Here is a 17974-nt window from a genome sequence, read left to right on the forward strand (position 1 = left end):
GAAAACTAGACAAAAATTACCTATTCAAAATAATAATGGAAAAATGGATAAGCTGGCAATGACCATCTAGTCTACCACGAGTTACGTCACTTATGTCATATGTCGAATTTAACTCGATAACCTCTGAAATGTTTTCATATTATCATTTTTATCATAATTATTTTTCAAAGTGATAATAAGGGTGGTTTTTTAGAATATTTATAAAACTAGATTACAATTTAGTAAATACGTAAGTAGTCTCTTCATCATTCATTGCCCGTGCTTCAAGAAAATAACTTCTATCTCTTCCTTTGAAAATAAGTCTTTTAGAGCTGTATGTTATTTAACTCCAATGTTTGAATTACTTTAGTTTAGTGCCGATTCTTGACTCGTGAGTAACTGTAGTCACACATGTACGCGTGCCATAAATATAATTAATACCAAGAACAAATGTTAACATTGGTTATATTTATATTTCTGTAATTTCAGAATGTTGATATAAGGCGCATAACGACAGGATGTTCTATAAAAAAGTGATGCACTGCACAATCTGCCTGAAACATGGCACTGTCGGCATTTCAGGGGTAAGACCGATTTTTGAAAATTTTACTCAAAGTTAACACTTTAGAAGATATTAGCTAAGCATTGTTATCTTTTACGTGCCAGATTATAGCGTTCTACTATCGATACTGTGATATAAGTTTTTCTATTTAATGTTGACAATACAAGCGCTCAAAGAAAAACCCATAAGTGTGACGGAGAGGTCAATGTTTAAAAGAAAATCAGCTTCACAGAAATGCTGTTTATTAATATTGTTATCACATTTATTTACTCTAAACATAAGCATGATAAACGTCTGCGAGCAAGTAAACGTAACATAATTTGTAAAAAAAAATACAAATCTGCAAGTACCATGAACAATTTAGAAAAATAATGTAAAATATATTTAGTATAGATAATGAAGACTTATAAGGAAACAAACATGGTTAACAGGATAAAGCTATGTTTAATGCAGGTTTTGAGTTCAGGATTTTTTACTTTAGTTTTTCAACTTTCCAATTTTACTTGCTTTATGAAGCATCTCCTCTTTTAGACAAGCTATGTATAGCTCTTCCACACAGTTCTACTTAAGTCCAGAGGGAATAACTCCCATAACAACTCAACTTATAATATTATGTAAGGATAATTCTCAGATTGCAAATCAGATGCCATGCTGACACTTAATTACCAACTGAGTACCAAAAGACTTCCAAAATCAAATCAAAATTCGTTTATTAAAACTTCGCTGCAAAACAGCACTTTTTGAACATCAGAAGTTTACAAAAGACAGCCCCCAAAATGCCCATCCTATGTGTTTTTGCTGGGAAGAAGAAGTGGCGCAACAAATTCCCCAGCAACACATGTCTGTCTGTAGGTTAGAAGAACCTTTCAACAATTTATTATAATGCAATATGTATTGCATTGCATTTGCATTGCAGCACTCACCCTACACTCATTCCTAGAGTTATATTAATTTATTGGAATGAGGTTTATTTGTATAGACATTAAAATAATACCTGTCTGTTGAAAATTCTTCTTGTTATCAGAATTAGAAAAATTACTTAATTATAAAATCTTTGACTATACTTACCATGTCCTTATTTATTTTGGTTTTTAAAAATAATGACTATTGTGTTATATCTCTTTTAATCCTGTTTAGAATATGAAGAAATGCAACAAATATTGTTGCTTTACGAAAACTAGGTAACACAGTATCATATTACGTCAGTACCTACCTACTCAAAAAATAAAATGCTACACACGCTACCAGTTTGATGCTGATAGTTAATCTCAAAATTTGTTATTGAAAATTTCAAAAAAGTCACGCGTGATAGCTTGCAAAGGTTAAAATAATAAAACCATTCAAACGGTTATCAAAAAACTGTTGCGATTTTTGAGTTTTTTTTTTCAGTAGTATTTTGATTAAATTATCTTCGTCTGCTTTTTGAGAAAACGTGACTTTATCTATATTCGTACAATTAGTACCTATTGAGATAATTAGAACCAAAAACAGTAAGCCTAGCATATACCTATCTACCTACTGCCGATAGCGACAAAATTTTGAACGGACAATGGCTTGCATTAAAATGACTAAGCGATCTTTGTACTACGAACATATTAGTTAAGGTCATGCGACGACCTACGTCTAGCTATAGCCGCTTGGACGAGCAAACCAATTAGTAGGGGATTTAACGCGGCTAAATCGTCTTCATTAGGTATATGGAGTAATATAGTATTTCCTTCGTAGTCTTTATGTACTAAAATGTACATCTCAGAAAACTGTCGTCTGTTATCTAATAACATGGGTAGATTAAAAACAACATAGCATGAAATTACTCCGTTGGATGAATTTGATAAGACGGTGTTAGTGCATAGAGCAATTTACAGGGCGTTGCAAACTGTTTACACATACTTTCGTTTACAAACACTACGTCATTTAAACAGTGATTCATTCGCTTTCAGAACGGCATTCTTCTGCAGCAACTGGCAAGGATATCGACGTCACAATGTTGGAACAGCAAACTGCCATTGACGACACAAACGACGGCCACGGTGAAAAGTAAAAATGTGCCTCAGGACAACAGAATGTGGAAGGAGACGCCGTCACATGACAGAAAGAATCAGATGGGCAATTATTGTATGATGCTGTCTAAGTTTCGGTTAAGTTGTAAGTATTTCTACTAACTTTCTTTATAAGATAAAATATTCTTTGGGCATTTTAAAAGGGAATTGAATTTTGCCTTCGTTTACAATACTCTTTTTCCATCTAAATTAAAACAGCTAGTGGTTACGCTATCAATGGCCTTCGCATAAAAATAATCACCACCAATTCCTATGATATGATACCTCCTGTACTAAATCTAATCATGAATGAGCATAATATAAAAATACAAATAACCTGCCGTGATGTTAATAAAAAAAAGTCTAAAATTAATGGCCAAACAGGTATGTGCACACTATGCCTACTGAATTGAATTGATAAGTTCGATATAGTCGGTCGTTCGACGATTCCAAAACCTTGTCTAGATTTAAGATAATCAATTCGCTCAATCATTGAATTTTATACTCATTGAAAATTATCAACATTCACACCATCCAATCGGTTCTAAAACAAACGCCCGGCCCACATTACATGTTGAAGTATTAGATATCAACAATTTATAGTAACACCACACATTCCTCGACGCTTATCATTTACTCGGATAATCGATGCCTTTATAATCGTTTTAAAGATTATTTAAGTAAACAGAGAAAGGTGTTTATGTCGTTTGTAACACGAGGTGTCTTGATAAAATGTGCCACGTTTATAACATGTTTTTGTATCTTAATTATAATAGAATCCGGGAAAAGCGTTAATCAGAATCTCGGATTGGGAAACCCCGTTTCCCTATTTAATTAATTTTAATTGTCATTTAATTACGTTCTAATGTTATTGTTTAGTGATAAATTGCTAATTATATAATACTTTCAAATCAGACCAATAAAGAGATTAGCACATTCAAGCAAACAAACAAATTCTTCTGCTTTATAATATTAGTATAGATTTTCCTTCCTCTATTTATTAAAATATATTTAAACTTTTACTTCTGCTGAATAAAAAATCTTTATTGAATATACATACGATAATCTACAGCAGAGTAAAATTATCGCATAGTTTTGTACCTATCACACTAACACTAAACCTAACTACCATTGACTACTAGTTTTACTAAACATCACGCATTGTTATTGCAACAAGAGAGTATGTTATTGTTTCTGTACCAAAGGTACATCGTCTTTCGCCTTACAGGAATCTAAATTGTCTTTATATTGTAGACATTGCTGTTTACATAATCGGCTAATGACATTTACGGCTTTTAATTTGAACAAACGCGGCTTTTTGACGAAAAACCCAACAAGGACTTGCTTTTTCCCATATTTTTTCATCGTAGTCCGATAGACAGTAGTCTATAGGACCATCCAACAACCCATAAAATATCTCCTAATTGAATCAGTCCTTAAAACTGAAAACGTTACAAAAGGATCGCACTTATTTTCCATAATATAAAAACATGTACAAGTTCAAACAAAAATCCTTTTTCTCCACAGCCCTAGTAGTGATGTCCTCAATGGCCGGGTACGCGCTTGCGCCCGCGCCGTTCGACTTGACGACGTTCGCGTTATGCGCGATCGGAACCGGACTCACGTCGGCTGCAGCGAATTCTATCAACCAGTACCACGAGGTACCATTCGACGCGCAAATGGCTAGGACGAAGAACCGAGTTTTGGTCAAAGGATCGTTAGAGTAAGCAATTTTTTGTCATTTTATTTATTACCATATTTGCATAAAAACTTGCAGTTCATAAGAAGCTTGGCTTTAGGGACTATCTGTCTTTCAAAGATTTTATTAATTCAGAATATACTTTTATTTCTGCATGACTACTTTAGACCCTAGCGGCTATACCTCCATAACGTCCTAAAAATTATAAACAATGATCAGAAAGTCCCCCTTTTTTTGTTTTATTCTAACTTATCACTTTGTTTTGATTTGTGTAATCAGAGCTTAGCCTGGAAAATTTTTGCACTCAAATAGTTTCTAAGACACATCACAATCATTATTATTTTGTAAACTTCTTATTATGTAATCTTATCATATCCAAGTTCAAAAGTAGGTACTTTTGTGTTCATTTCGAAATTCTAAGCTGACCTTTTGGCCGTTGCTATAGTAATTAAGTTGCCCAACAAATTATCGTTTTACTCTTTTTCTAAACTTGTATAAACAATATTTTGTTTTGTCTAGATAAAAACGTCATTACTAAATTTTGATTTTTGATGCATGATTTGCACATATTTAGCAAAAATCTTTATCTTTAGCAGATGATGATGGATTTAAATACCCGTACTACTGACTATGTATGTCTAATAGTGCATTTCCTTCCCCAGGCCCGTCCACGCAATAGGTTTCGCAGCCCTCACAGGGTCAACAGGCCTGAGCTTGCTTTACTTCGGCGTGAACCCACTGACAGCGGCCCTGGGTGCTGCCAACCTAGTACTATACACGTCCGTCTATACACCCATGAAGAGGATGTCTATTTATAATACCTGGCTGGGGTCTGTAGGTAAGAATTTGGTGAAAAAAATGTCTTGGTATTAAGTGGTGTAATTTTTGAAGCCCTAATAACTACACCTCTGGCTTATTACCATGCTTACCCTATAGTTACTTAGTTAGTGATAATAAAATCAACAAAGATTTAAGTTGCAAGTATAGTCGATAGCTAATGGTTACACTGATCCACAACCAAACTTAAAATGTTTATTTACATAGATATTAACCAACCATACTCAATTATATTTTTAAATTTTTCAAATATTTTCTTTACAACCTCTTTGTCACGTAAAAGTAGTCCCACTTATATCTAAATCCTATCACAATTCACAGTTGGAGCAATACCTCCCCTCATGGGTTGGGCGGGGTGCACGGGTGCACTGGACCCGGGCGCGATCGTGCTCAGCGTCATATTATACTCGTGGCAGTTCCCGCACTTCAACGCTCTGTCCTGGAACCTGAGGCCTGACTACTCTAGGGCTGGATATCGAATGATGGCAGTCACTGATCCAGGTACGTTAAACATACGAAAAGTATTTTTTTAAATTTGAACCTTATGCCGTTGTGTTAAGGTTCTAGTTGTGTTCGTCTACTACTTATTACAGTATTGATATTGTGATTCATTTCGCAGGTCTGTGCAGGAGGGTAGCCCTCAGGCATACGGGAGTCATCATCGGAGCGTGCCTTGCCTCATCTTACTTCGAAGTTACCAACATGTGGTTCGCGCTAGAATCCTTGCCGTTAAATATTTATTTTATGTACTTAGGTAAGTCGAAGATAATATGAGTATAATCGTATATAAACAAAATATATTTCTACATATCAACTTTTTATTATGTAAATTGTACTTATCTTCCATTTTGTTTTCAGCATGGCAATTTCATCAGAAATCAGACAGCAACAGTTCGAGAAAACTATTTAGATTTTCTCTAATACACTTGCCAGCATTAATGTTGCTGATGCTAGTCAATAAGAAGAGTTGGTATAAGAGTGACACGCAGGATCAGGAGACGCCGAAGGTGCAGGATGTCAAGATTCCTGACTCCAGAATATCAGTGCTGCCTCGCCGACCAGTGGTCGCGGCGCAGGAGTCTGATATCGACTAGGACTGGAACTACTGATCGATAACCGGACGCATCGTATAATCGCACGGAGTTGTCGATAAAGCACTAAATCGCATACTTGTTACCTATAGTTAAGTAATTTATTCATGTCAATGAGGGTTTCGTAAAATGGCGTCCACGAGGTGGCAGCACCGAGTCGTCAGGTCCAAATAACTGTCAAAGTGCTTATCTTTACTATGAATAGTGAACGATTTTAGTGTTTTTTTTATTTTATAATTAAAGCACTGCATTATTGTTTTACTATTGCGGTTGAGTAAATAAAAAAAACTAAATCATATTGTGTTAAAAAAATTTTCAACAAGCTTTTCCTTAGTACCAGTGACTTTTGCACCCTCTCTCTTAGCTCAATTTTTAGTTCGGAAACCTTATTCTGACCGTAGTCCATAATAAAATCAATAACACTTCCAATATAACAGAATTTCAATAAACAATAAGTTCGGCACCTACAATTCCATACTATTTGACAGCTGTTTGGACCAGACGCATACGTGGCGCCACCCGGTGGCAGAAAAAATTTCAAAAACCCTCATTCGGCAATATAACCAGTCGGCAAGAGTCGTACGATCGCACATTTGTTTGTTAGTTGCGTCGTATCGATTTGAATCGTCGATGTATCGGTAGCTCGCATGTTGTATGCAACTTACAGGACGTAAGTTCCATATAAATGAACCGGTGTTTGTATTGGTGCGATAGTCACGCTTGTTGCCGATCAGAGTTCCGTGCTAATTGTATAATCTACATGGAAGTAGATGTAGTACTTATGTAAATAATGTACATTGTAATTATGTGATTCACTTAGATGTTCGTAAGTTAGTGATAACAGTCTAACCTCAGAGATTTTGTTAAAGTTACAGTGCTAAGTAACTTGGCATGTGCCAGCTTATTTAGTGTGCCGTTTGCTTGTTGTTTAAATTATGTTCAAAACTAAAATAGTCTCGAAATTACTACAATAGTAATTTATGTATATTTTTGTTCCTGTTTAGGACAGTACCATTGTAATTAAAATAGGATCAGTTGATTATGAATTAGTCCAGGAATTGGAAATAAATGAAATCAGTAAATAATAAATCCTTACATTTTATTTCTTCGCGGTATAATTTAAATTACAGTTTCATTGGAATCAGAAATAAACTACATACATACAAAAACATTCAGACCTGATTTGAACAACGCGCAGACGGACATTGGGTGTGACAACACAGTTTAATTAAATGTAACGAGCCGAGAGCGGCAACTGAAACCCGTGTTTGCTCCTAAACGATTCATTACTTGTCGCCAGCTTATTTCCTGAAACAAAAACAAACAAACATTAGTCCTGACTTTCGAAAGTAAACTTTATAATGTCCTCAGAAGTACTAGTTTAAAAAATGATTCCTTCTTACATGCGCGTCTAGTAAATACCCAAGTGTAACTTTATGAAGAACAAGCCACTTATGGCTTAGTGATGGGATAGTACCATATCAGCCTTGAGACTTCATGTGTATGAAGGCAGTTGGCAACCACCTTTTTGAAGAATTGTGCTGTGTAGAAGAGGAATAAGGTCTTTGTTCACCCACGTTTTACTGCCGATGACGACATCATTTGTATGGGGCTGATACCAAATTTCATCTCTAGCAAACAAATTAACAGATAGATGGAATATCGGGAACGCTCGTAAACGTTATTCTACTCACTTAGATCTCTTAGAGTGACGGTCTCCGTCCCGTGAGTCGTCGCGGGATCGCTTGTGCGAGCGCGAGTCGTGTGAGTGCTTCTTGTCGGCGGACTTGTTGTGCTTGTTGCCGTCGCTCTTGCGGTCACTCGAGTGGTGCGACGACTTGTGGTGCTTGTCGCGGTTCTTTGAAGGGCTGGGAATGTAAGGATGAAATAAATTAGAAAGGAGAAATATAAGAAAAAATATAATTTACATAGTAAAGTTTTAAATAGTATTTTTGAAAAAGGAATCGCATATCAGAAATTGTAACTGTATGGCCGCGCCTTTGCTCTAGTCTCTTATATAAAGGAAACATGTTTTTGTTTGTACCACACCACACAGGCTCTGAAATTAGTGAACCAATTTGAAAAAAAAAAAGATCACTATCGCGAAGTTAGACAAGCCCCAAGATAGACAGGCTATATTTTTTCGAGTGACGGGAGTAAATTCTTATATTTCAAAACAGAAAATATTACAAATAATGACCAAAACCAACCTGCTGCTACTATGTTTCGACGGACTCTTATGATTTGAACTCTTATGGTTAGAACTGGAGCTTTTATGATTGGACGAGCTCTTATGATTGCTGGAGCTCTTGTCATGTTTGCCCTTCTTGCCGTGTCCCTCGTCCTCGAAGCGTCCGCGGCCGCCCTTGCGCTTGCGGTCGAAGTCTGTCTCCCCTCGGTCGTAGATGCGCTCTTTCTTGTCCTCTTCGGCAGCTTCGCGTTCCAGATCGGACCAGTCTTTACCGGATTCCTCGTCTTCTTCTCCTGTGATTGAGGTATTAGTTTTAGAATTTGTTCCGAGATGTTGGCGCTGGCCAATAAAGTGTAGGTTATTATTGGCATTACAAAATATGCTACAGCTTCTACATAATATGTATAATATCGGCCTTGGAACATATAAAATAGAATGTAGTTCGTTTCCATATCTATCTACAACCTACTAAACTACACCAAATAATTTTGCACAATTATCCAACAGCGCTCGGTAATATTCCCAAAGTTATAGTCACACCACTGCTAAGAATACAGTAAAATACCGCATATCTTACCATCACTATCTCCCGACGCGTCCGATTCGTCAGAAGCTTCGGAGTCGTACTCGGAGCCGTCGTCTGAATCCTCTTCGGTTTCCGCGTCCGTCGGCTCGTACGCGTCGTCTTCTTCCTCTGACGATTCATCCTGAAGAAAACAATATAGGCAAAGTTAAAAACATGGTTTTCTTGAAAATAGCAATGTTGCCAGATTTTTTTTCAGGATTTGTGACTCTACCAAAATTGATTGCGAACAAAAATTGTGACGGCGCGAGTCTAACACGCATTCAAGCACACTCGGTGCGTGTGATCAAGGCAGGATGCAATTTCATAAATGTTTGCACGTAATTTGTTATTTTTTGCTAGAGCGAGTTCGACTAGAAGACCGGTACAATCTTACCTTTTGTTATTACAATTACAAGGAGTTTACGAGTGATCAACGATTGTCATACAACTTCGCTTATAAGGTACTTACGTTTTCAGCGTTCTCCACATCAGACTCAGGGTCCAAGAAAGACCAACCGCCGTTGTCGAAGAAACCTTCAATGTCGTCTGTGATCGTCTTCATAACTTTGGTCCAGTTCAACGATTGAATACCTTCTGAGTAACGGATGTCGCATGAACTGGGGACAAACAGTTGTCATTTAACATTTGAGCTATAAAACGATGTAATTGTGACGAATGAAGACATGGGAAGTAGGAAACAATGGTAGTCAAGCTATATTACAATAGTTCCAGTCAGGGCTGCGGGATTGTTCGAAAGAGTTACTACCCTGGTATACAAAGGGTTTAAGAAGGATCATGGTCAGTTTTTGTGTCAGTAAGAGTCTGACAGTTAATCACACAGCAGTGAGTCATTTGATGTTTTATGTTATTACTCCACATTTCCCATCCAAACATTCTCTAGAAAGCGAAACAAGACGACTCTACTTTGGATACTTACTTGAGCCACTCCTTAACATGATCCAGCATGTTCATAGGCACAGCATTCACCATGGCGACCTTCTTCGCATAATCTTTAAACACAAACACCATATCGAAGTTCTTGAGATGGAACTGTACTCTCTCGAAGTGTACCAACTCAACGTCTTCTAGTGCAATGACGAATGGAGGCCATTCCGTGAGGTTGACGAGAGCTCCGGAGGTGGGCTGTAGGAGAACTGTGCTGCGGAATGGGGCTCCGGGGAAACCTAGTTCTCTGTAACATGTAAAATATTGGGATTTAGTAAAGAAAAACTGAACTTAAGTTTGAAAGTGTGGCTTCAGCCCACTTGTACACCAATACTTATGTATTATTTTTGTGAGAACTGGCTTATATCTAACAGTGGGACAAGTAATATATACTTAATTTTAAAAAAGTATTGTAATAATCAATGCAAATAACTTTAGAAGGTTTTGAAGAGCTAGATTATTTATCTATTATGGACGATAACAGCACTATATAGATGATACACACTAGACATGGCGCTAAAATTCATTTATAAATGATACTACATAAACAGATTACGAAATTAAATCGATTACAACACGAGTAGACAATCGTATCAAGCAACATCACACATTTTAACTGAGTTTAAGAACTATCAGAGCCCAGTTGTTAAATTAACCAATAATTTCACTACACTAAACTATTATACTAACCTGAACGGCGTATCAAACTCGACCTCCTGTTTGGTCATGTTCTCAACGCGTTCGCAGAAGCTCTTAAACGCAACTTTCAATTTGTGCCTCAACTCCCGCTCGCTCTGTTCAGCGGCCAAGTCGTCTCTGTCGTGCATGTGCTGATGCTTGCCTAAATCCGTCGTGATCTCACCTACCTCCGTGTAGAATTGCACGTCCACGTGCTTCTTTTTACCTGGAAATTTAAGTAATAGTACTTAGGTACTTTAAAAACATTTACAGCAAAAATATACTCAAATACATATGTACAGTTCTAAATGAGAACCTCCTTTTTATGATATTGGTTAAAAAAAAAACATTTTATGAAAAGGCTAGTTTTCTGAGGTAACGTGTCAACTTACCAAACATAATAGCATGCTTCAAATGGAAATGTAACAGTATAATCATTTCTCCATCACAAGGCTGGAAGAATGCGTTCTTAATATTATTGTACAAAATATCCACTTTATCTCCTCTTACTGACGTGAATCTGAATCCGTTCGTGTGTGCTTCTAAAGACCCGCTCATTCTCTTAGTTACGATATTAGGTCTTATGTACAAGTCTTTAAGTTTGGGATTGCCTTTACTCTGTGAGAGAACCAAGGTGTCTTGTTTGACCAAGTCCTCTTTTTCTCTCTCTTCTGCTTCTCTTGTTTTGAACTTCTTCTGTACTTCCTTGATGAGTCTGAAGCCAGTGTTGAGGTTGGAGGACGGAGGGGATATCTCGCCGGGTTCCTTTGTGTTTGTACTTCTGTATGTACTGTAATTTTAGATAAATAATATTGAATATAATTGGCTGCAATTGACACAGAATACTGAAGCTTCGTTTATTTTCTAGCTGACTAATAGTTACATAACAATTCTTTACCAATCGATATTATCGAATCGTAATTACTTTACAGAGTTTCTAAGGTATGTATTTAATTTCATTCCAATAAATGTTTTTTGCGCTGCTAACCTTAAAATCAAGGTACATGTAGTCATAGTCGGGACAAATTCAAAGCTTAGGTATTTCACACAAACCTATTACACGTTCTTACGAAACGTCAATAGCTAAGTGCATATTTTGTTATTTACTCGAAAATACTTACACTTCTTTGACGAACGTGGCATCAGGTTGTGAGTAGTTCCCGCCCTCATTCCTGCCCATCGTAGCCCCGGGGTGGAAGAAGTTTATCCTGAGGTACGTGTAGTCGCCCTCCACTGACTGCGAGATGTTCTTTATCGTCGATATGTGGAACGGTACCGGCACACCGAATATCGGGAGGATTACCGTCTCATATTTACGATCTGAAATGGGATGGTGTATTTAAATAACTTAATATTCGAAATGATATTTACATACACTTTGGAAACATACAGTATCTGCACCATACGCTGACAACAGTTTAGAAACTAAAGCCCAAGTTCACCAACAACATAAACGTTAGTTATCCTTAAAACAACCGTGTACTTCGAAAATTTGACGTGAAAATTCAAAAACAGTTGCTTTAAGAAAACTGACATTAATGATGCTGGTGAGCTTAGGCCAAAAAATTATTGTGTGATTTTTTTTTTATGTTAACCGCGAGTCGCGGCATATTACAACTACAACATTACAACTACTCACCAACATATAACTTGAGCTCTTTAACTTCATTCTCCCTCGGCATCTGACTGGTGCTCTTGTATGAAACTGTGCTTTTCCTCAACTTTTCTCCTTCTTTCCCACTAGACTGCTTCGCCAATCTCTCCTTAGCCTTTTCATTTAGAGTGATAGCCAGTTCCCTTTGATGTTCCTTACGTTTTTCTTCAGAAGAATGCTCCGTGCGAAGTTTTGATTCGATAACTGCTGTTCTTTTACCTCTACCTGAAATAATATCTTGTTTTTAGGGACTTGTTTTATGTGGTTAAGTTTGACTGTACTTTGTTTCTCTGAGTTTTGTGAAGCATGACTCTTGAGCTTGGTAAAGATTTCGCGTATATAGGTAAATTTTATTTAGAAGTAATTATAATAGTTTATCGCGAGACTTCGTTCGCCAAATCTGTACCAAGCGAAATAATAATGAAATATATGAAAAAATACTGAAGTCATTATTTGTTAATACTTGTTTTGTAGTCAAAATCTGTAGAAACTCACCTCCATTCTCTATAAAGATTTCCGATAGCATGTAACGAAACAAAAATATGTAAGTATAAAACATTCCAGTTCATCATATTGTAGTTAGTTTAGCATCTATATTTACTGAAAGCTTTTACAAATATTACACAAGTAGAAAATCAATGGAAAATTATTCAACATACTATTCTGCCATTCTTCATTTTGTGTTACTTTCATATCCTTAAATTATAAATCAAATGATTAGATATTATGCTTGTCACATGCATGTACATTTTATTTTCTGTAAATTGATTTTTATATCAATAACATTAACTTATGCTTTGCGAACGTCACCAAAAAAAACCATTTTAGAAGTTAGTGATAATAAATTAAGAAACAGGACACACTTTGCTTTCCACCTGAGTGTTACCATATACCAAACAAAACGTTCATAAAACTTAGAAGCCACAATCACACTCACATATCACATACATAGACAGAAGAATGTACTTTCAGCCTTTAACATAAAGTTCAAATTTCATTGTTCAACAAGCGATCATTCATTCAGACAACACTCAACCTTACACACTTAGCATAAAGTCTAATCTTCTTTGGCAATTATAAGAGAACTCACCAAGTATTTCAGTCTTGTTTTCCTTCTCTTCTTCTTCTTCCTCGTCGTCATCCTTTAAGAAGATGCCGACGTTCTTGATCTTCTTTTTGGATTGCGTGAGAAGTGACGCCGGTTGTTCCTCGTTCACTAATACTGTGTCGCCGATGAATAAGGCGTAAGTCTGCAAAAGGTGGTGGTTCAAAAACATATCTTAGTACGAAAGAAATAAGGTGAATTTTTCGTTGTAGCAATGAGTCAAATAATGATAGCTATATGTATTCTGTTGTAAGTCTTATGTAATCCTACCTTGCCTTCCTTTTCTGTGGCAGCACTATTTGTCAAGTTGGCCAAACCAATGTTAATGTTGAAGACCATTCCTTTCTTAGCCACAGTTGACGTTTTGGGTCCTATGATTATTGAACTTTCACGGAATTCTATACCCATTGCGAACCTAGAAGATAAAACGAATTATTACATTATTTAATTATATTTTTTAAGTACAACCGAAGTTGGTGATGGAAGTCAAAAGTAGTCTGAACTTACCCAAAAGACTTTGTAAGATTCTCAACTAAATCTGGCATCTCTTTTTTCGCCAACTCCAAACCGGCTTCATAAACCGCCGAAAGCTTGGCGCCAGAAACCAGTTTCTTCATAACTTCCTCTTCTATATTCAAAAGGAAGTTGTAATTGCTTTGAATTTCATCTGTGGGGTTGACGAGCAATGTCCGAACAATATTTGAGCAGTATGATTTATATCTAGCTCCTAAAGAACAGACGATAGCGCCGAAATGTAAGTGGTTTTTGTCTGAAACGGCGCTGAATTTGAGACTGTAGTTTCCTCCAGATTGTATGATGGGAGGGTAGCACATGTCCACTTGGCTTGTGTCTACGCCTGTGACGTATTTTTTGTCTGATATCGCCGCTTCCACTCCCTCGGCAAGTTTTGAGTGCTTTACTTTCTGTAAGAGAACAATAGATTCAGCATTTCAGACCAGTCCAGCCAGGTATTTTTAACCAAATTATGTGATAGAACTCACCTTATCTGAATCAATAATTTCCATTATCTGGTCCTTCAAATATTTTGTGAAAACATCAACTGTGACCAAACAGGCTTTCTTAACGGTAATAATTTCGGAATCTTCTTTTGGAGCCATGAGATGTGCGATTGATGAACTTATATCTATATTTTCAAACTTTTCTCCTTTCATAACAGCCTTCCAACTTTCACAGAATTCACCGGGATAGTTATCTTTAGCAAAAACCCCGAGGGTCTTTCCTGATTTGGATTTCTTAATCTCTTGTACTAATTTGTTGAAGTTTTCTTTATCTTTATCATTCTGAAAATAAATTCGACATGATTAATCACACACCATGTCATGTTAGGTTTATTTTGTAATATGAACAATATTGTTTTGCTATAAGTAATTTCCTGTTAATGATCATGTTTCCTGAATAAAGATAAAACTTTGGCATGTGCATATCATACAAGCCCATAATTTACGCATTAAGTATAAAAATATAAAGCTTTGTTGTAGAAGTAACATACCAACCACCTAACTTTTACAATTGTAAAAGTTTTACAGAAAAACTGTGGCACCATTTTCAACTGTATAAAGGGTTTGTTACATAAACATAATAGCAAACAAGTACTCTCGTTATAACACGTGACTTGTGGGCACATTTACGCACGTGCGTATATCCGCGCAAAGGCTTAGGCTTTCAATTACATGAGCATCCTTTGTAAGCTCGTACTAAATAATTATGAACTTTTTATAGAACATGCAGCTACTTCACTCTGTGTTGCCGCTCTCTTGGTTCCAAATAGTTCCAATTAGATTTCTATGAAATCATGTTTACTATACCGACAGAGGAAGGGAAGATGAGCGGAGATGCCATAAGCCAGGTAGCTACGGCGCCTCCTTCTAGTTCAAGTACGTACGGGTAGCGTGACTAAAACGCTTGTATTAGAACGGAGCCCGTAACGTTTCTCGTCCGAACATCCGCATTTTGGCGACCCTACATTTTTAGGATATTTTCCATTGTGACATCTCCGCTCGTTTTTTGTTTTCCGTGACTATACAGGTGTGTGTTTAAAACCCTTACAGATATTCCAAACTTACCCTATCTCTAATAAGTAATTTCACTGGAGGCAATTCGGTTTCTTCTTTCCCGTTCTCTATTTGTCTTAAAAATTCAATCTTCTTTTTGCTTGCAAGAAAACACATGCTGTTTTCTGTGAGAACTGTTATCGTGTCCGGTAGCTCGTAGCCAAACAGCCATGTCTGGTGCAGAAATATAAGTTAATGTAAACAAGACATTGCTGGGTTAGTTCATAATTCAGTATAGTATGATCAGGTATATGTATATTAGCCTGCAACTAAATTAAATTAAATCTGCAACTTATAACATACATATTTAACTCTGGTTTTTGGGAATCTGTAATTTCTATGTAGATTTTTTTTAACCTCAAAAAGAAGGTTGCAATATGAAGAAATATCCAAAACCACCACAAAGAATCAGCCAGCGAGAGTGCATTATTATCTCTTGGGAACTTATTTTAAGTATATAGAAATAATTCCTTATATTTTGCAAGTTATAACTTAATACATATTTTGTCCCCAAAATAAATAAAACTGAATAAAATCAAATAAGATTCTTAATAGAGCTGTAAAACAACTACTTAACTGCAATTGTAAATGATATTTTTTAGTCTTCAAAAGCTTCTTTGCAAAAAATGTTCAAACAAACAGAAATTCCCATTAGAACACTACTACTTAAGAAATATAGATTTTAATGCACAGTTCTTCTCTAGCATGTAGGGTGTGGGTAAATCAGTGTATATAAGTATGTAACCTACCTTCTAGAATTGATAGCTGATTATAATAATTTAGATTAGAAAAACCTGGTGGTAATTAGTGCCTACTTATGTTTCAAAAAATCTCCACCAAGCCGAGTTATCTTCACTAGTGGAATTTTTTTTATGGTTCTGCCACCAAAGGGCAAAGTGGTAACTCATGAACTATAGCCAGACAGTTGTAATGGATAAATATTTAGAGGCTCCCATACAACAAAAAGGTATTTGTGTTCAAATCCAACTTGTACTTGGCCACATTTTTTCTATTTGTTATCTGTACGGCCACCATATGTATTGCTATATCAAAAAAGTATTCATAAATTGTTACACAACAAATACTTCAATGATGCAATCAGTTATTTTGATATCACCCCTGTCCAGAAAACTGATGATAATAATATGGTGAATGCAAACAAGTAATACATAAAAGTTAAGCATGATAAAATGAATACTGAAAAGTATCAGGCTTCTGTACAACTGAACAAAATCAAGAAAAGCCTTATTAGTAGCCATCATACAACTGAGATGTTTATTATTAACATTTACAAACTTAAGTCGGCTTACAGATGATGGACAATGTGACAAATGAAGATACAATAATGAAATGAAAAAGTTTCCTTCAAAAGTATGCTAATTATTTGTAATGGAAAAAATCAATACTACTCTTTGTCATAAATTGAGCCTGTATCAAAAGGCCTAGAAAAGGATTGATTTCTGAACTGAAATCACATCATAACTGTGAACAAAGCAAGTGAACCATGTAGGTAACCTACACAACTATAAACAAAATTGCAAAATACATCAATATTGCTATTGTAATGTCATACAATCAGATGTATCAAGTTCACCTTAGATTATGTACATTTAAGTACCGTAAGTATTTTAAACTGATGCTAACTGTCGGAAAGCCAACTAAAAGTTTAAGCTAATTATTATTGTTGAAATGCTGTTGTTTAGATAAAGTTGCTGCAATAATATTACACTGCCACATAACTTCTATTCGAATAACTGTAAATACAGTGCACAGTAGTCACTCGGCACGTAATAATTTCGAATTAAGCACATGGAGTGCTACAAAACTCGCGCAAACCTGTAGCGCTGTTGACTTGCTGTAAAGCGTATCTTCATCCACTCCAACGCAAGAAACGAGGCAATCAACTTTCCCCAGGGCATCATCGGTCTTTGAATCAGCTGCAGCAGCCTGTAAAACATGCAAATACTGTAAATTGCGTCCACTAAAACAGTGACATCAGTAGACGGAGAGTAACCGACCTTCCATGCTGCGTACAGCTTCTTCATGCGCCGATAAAAAGTTTCTTTATCGAGCGATATATTCGACATCTTGAAGAAGAACAATAAAACTTAACTAAACAAAATATCCAACGTAATTACGCCGCAATAATCGCAATTTATTCACAACTCCACGACATTACATCGCTTTTTGACAGCAAACACAAATGGCGGGCGTCGGTAGTCGGTAGAGGAGAGGAGCTGCCGCGAATTCTATACTAAAACGATTGTCTATGTTCCATTCAAATACAGATTAAATAAAATAAACCGCCCCAACGTGCTTGAAAGGTGCTCTCCAGACGAGCAAATAAATTGCGCAATATTACGAATTGGCATAGGTGGAAATTGAAGATTGTGCAACGATTTTTAGCGACTTAAAAATGCATGACCTCTGCATGGGTTTTGGTTGATGGCGGAATGACTTTTAATTAATCAGAATCTTTAATTATTTTATTCTCCATTTTAGGAATTTGGTTCAAAATATTGTATAACAAAAAATGTTATCGTTGAAAATCATTGCG

General features: G+C 36.2%; 2 protein-coding genes across 3 annotated transcripts; one reads left to right on the forward strand and one right to left on the reverse strand.

The window, feature by feature from the left end:
* Nucleotides 1-76: 76 nt before the first annotated feature.
* LOC124631154 (protoheme IX farnesyltransferase, mitochondrial) lies at nucleotides 77-7296 on the forward strand. The gene is made up of 9 exons (XM_047165372.1): nucleotides 77-229; nucleotides 469-563; nucleotides 2482-2686; nucleotides 4108-4303; nucleotides 4942-5117; nucleotides 5438-5617; nucleotides 5736-5870; nucleotides 5975-6320; nucleotides 6757-7296. The coding sequence occupies exons 2-8, from the start codon at nucleotides 498-500 to the stop codon at nucleotides 6208-6210; spliced, it is 1194 nt and encodes a 397-aa protein (XP_047021328.1). The 5' UTR covers nucleotides 77-229; nucleotides 469-497; the 3' UTR covers nucleotides 6211-6320; nucleotides 6757-7296.
* LOC124631152 (FACT complex subunit spt16) lies at nucleotides 7290-17635 on the reverse strand. 2 transcript variants are annotated; one of them, XM_047165366.1, is made up of 18 exons: nucleotides 17436-17634; nucleotides 17254-17364; nucleotides 15430-15591; nucleotides 14347-14646; nucleotides 13853-14268; nucleotides 13616-13760; nucleotides 13331-13490; nucleotides 12736-12744; nucleotides 12226-12465; nucleotides 11708-11906; nucleotides 10979-11376; nucleotides 10599-10812; nucleotides 9901-10155; nucleotides 9433-9580; nucleotides 8976-9105; nucleotides 8418-8691; nucleotides 7902-8075; nucleotides 7290-7515 (listed from the first exon to the last, which is right to left on the reverse strand). In XM_047165366.1, exons 1-18 carry the CDS (start codon nucleotides 17502-17504, stop codon nucleotides 7509-7511), a joined length of 3411 nt encoding a protein of 1136 aa, XP_047021322.1. In that variant the 5' UTR covers nucleotides 17505-17634; the 3' UTR covers nucleotides 7290-7508. The 2 variants fall into 2 exon arrangements, with proteins under 2 accessions (XP_047021322.1, XP_047021323.1); XM_047165367.1 differs by lacking the exon at nucleotides 12736-12744 and having other exon boundaries at nucleotides 17436-17635.
* Between the last annotated feature and the right edge of the window lie 339 nt (nucleotides 17636-17974).

Source organism: Helicoverpa zea, chromosome 6 (genome assembly GCF_022581195.2).
Source record: "Helicoverpa zea isolate HzStark_Cry1AcR chromosome 6, ilHelZeax1.1, whole genome shotgun sequence".
NCBI classification, from domain to species: Eukaryota; Metazoa; Arthropoda; class Insecta; order Lepidoptera; family Noctuidae; genus Helicoverpa; species Helicoverpa zea.